Raw genomic sequence first — 1225 nt, 5'->3', positions numbered from 1 at the left:
TTAATATGAAAAAATAGTTACTTGATTCATAAATAAATAGACTATTTAATTAATTCATGAATAAGTAAAGTAATTGCATAATTCAGTAAACAACGAAAGGTGTCCTTGAGCATAAAATATCGAACTGAAGGCTAACTCAACCAATGGTTTGAAAAGATCCTTATGTGAATTACCGATTATACCTAGAAATGTTAAAGTCTCAGCGACTCATAAGGTTTTTGAGTTCCTAGATAATAAAAGGAAAGTAGCATTTTTAGCTGCTATTAGGGATTTAGTATTCTCAGCTACTGAGATTATAACAGTCTCATCTGATCCTAGGAATTCAAAATTCCTTGGTACTCCTAGGAATGTAACATTCCTAGCTACTCATAGGAATGTAACATTCCTAACTACTCCTAGGAATGTAACATTCCTAGCTACTCCTAGGAATGTAACATTCCCTAGCTACTCCCAGGAATGTAACAATTTCCCAGCCACTCCTAAGGAATGGTAACATTCCTAGCTACTCCTAGGAATGTGACATTCCCAGCTACTAAAAGGAATGTAACATTCCTAGCTACTCCTAGGAATGTAAAATTCCTAGATACTCCTAGGAATGTAGCATTCCCAGCTACTCCTAGGAATGTAACATTCCTAGCTACTCCTAGGAATGTAACATTCCTAGCTACTCCTAGGAATGTAACATTCCCAGCTACTCCAAGGAATGTAACATTCCCAGCTACTCCTAGGAATGTAACATTCCCAGCTACTCCAAGGAATGTAACATTCCTAGCTACTCCTAGGAATGAAACATTCCCAGCTGCTCCAAGGAATGTAACATTCCCAGCTACTCCTAGGAATGTAACATTCCTAGCTGCTCCAAGGAATGTAACATTCCCAGCTACTCCTAGGAATGTAACATTCCCAGCTACTCCTAGGAATGTAACATTCCTACCTATTACTAGGAATGTAACATTCCCGGCTACTCCTAGGAATGTAACATTCCTAGCTGCTCCAAGGAATGTAACATTCCCAGCTACTCCTAGGAATGTAACATTCCTAGCTACTTCTACTAATGTAAAAACCATTCCCAGTACTCCTAGGAATGTAAACATTCCCAGCTACTCCTAGGAAATGTAACATTCCTACCTCTTACTAGGAATGTAACATCCCGGTACTCCTAGGAAATGTAACATCCTAGCTGCTCCAAGGAATGTAACATTCCCAGCTACTCCTAGGAATGTAA

General features: G+C 38.9%; 1 protein-coding gene across 1 annotated transcript in view; it reads left to right on the top strand.

Moving 5' to 3' along the window:
- The first annotated feature begins 486 nt into the window (after positions 1-486).
- LOC135209703 (mucin-2-like) overlaps positions 487-1225 on the top strand; it is a 1479-nt gene continuing 740 nt past the window's right edge. Inside the window, exon 1 of the mRNA XM_064242469.1 lies at positions 487-1072. Coding sequence (XP_064098539.1) covers positions 487-1072 — 586 coding nt within the window. The remainder of the gene's footprint in view (positions 1073-1225) is intronic.

The sequence above is a fragment of the Macrobrachium nipponense genome, chromosome 11 (genome assembly GCF_015104395.2).
Source record: "Macrobrachium nipponense isolate FS-2020 chromosome 11, ASM1510439v2, whole genome shotgun sequence".
Taxonomy (NCBI): Eukaryota; Metazoa; Arthropoda; class Malacostraca; order Decapoda; family Palaemonidae; genus Macrobrachium; species Macrobrachium nipponense.
This window is presented reverse-complemented; position numbering and strand designations above follow the sequence as displayed.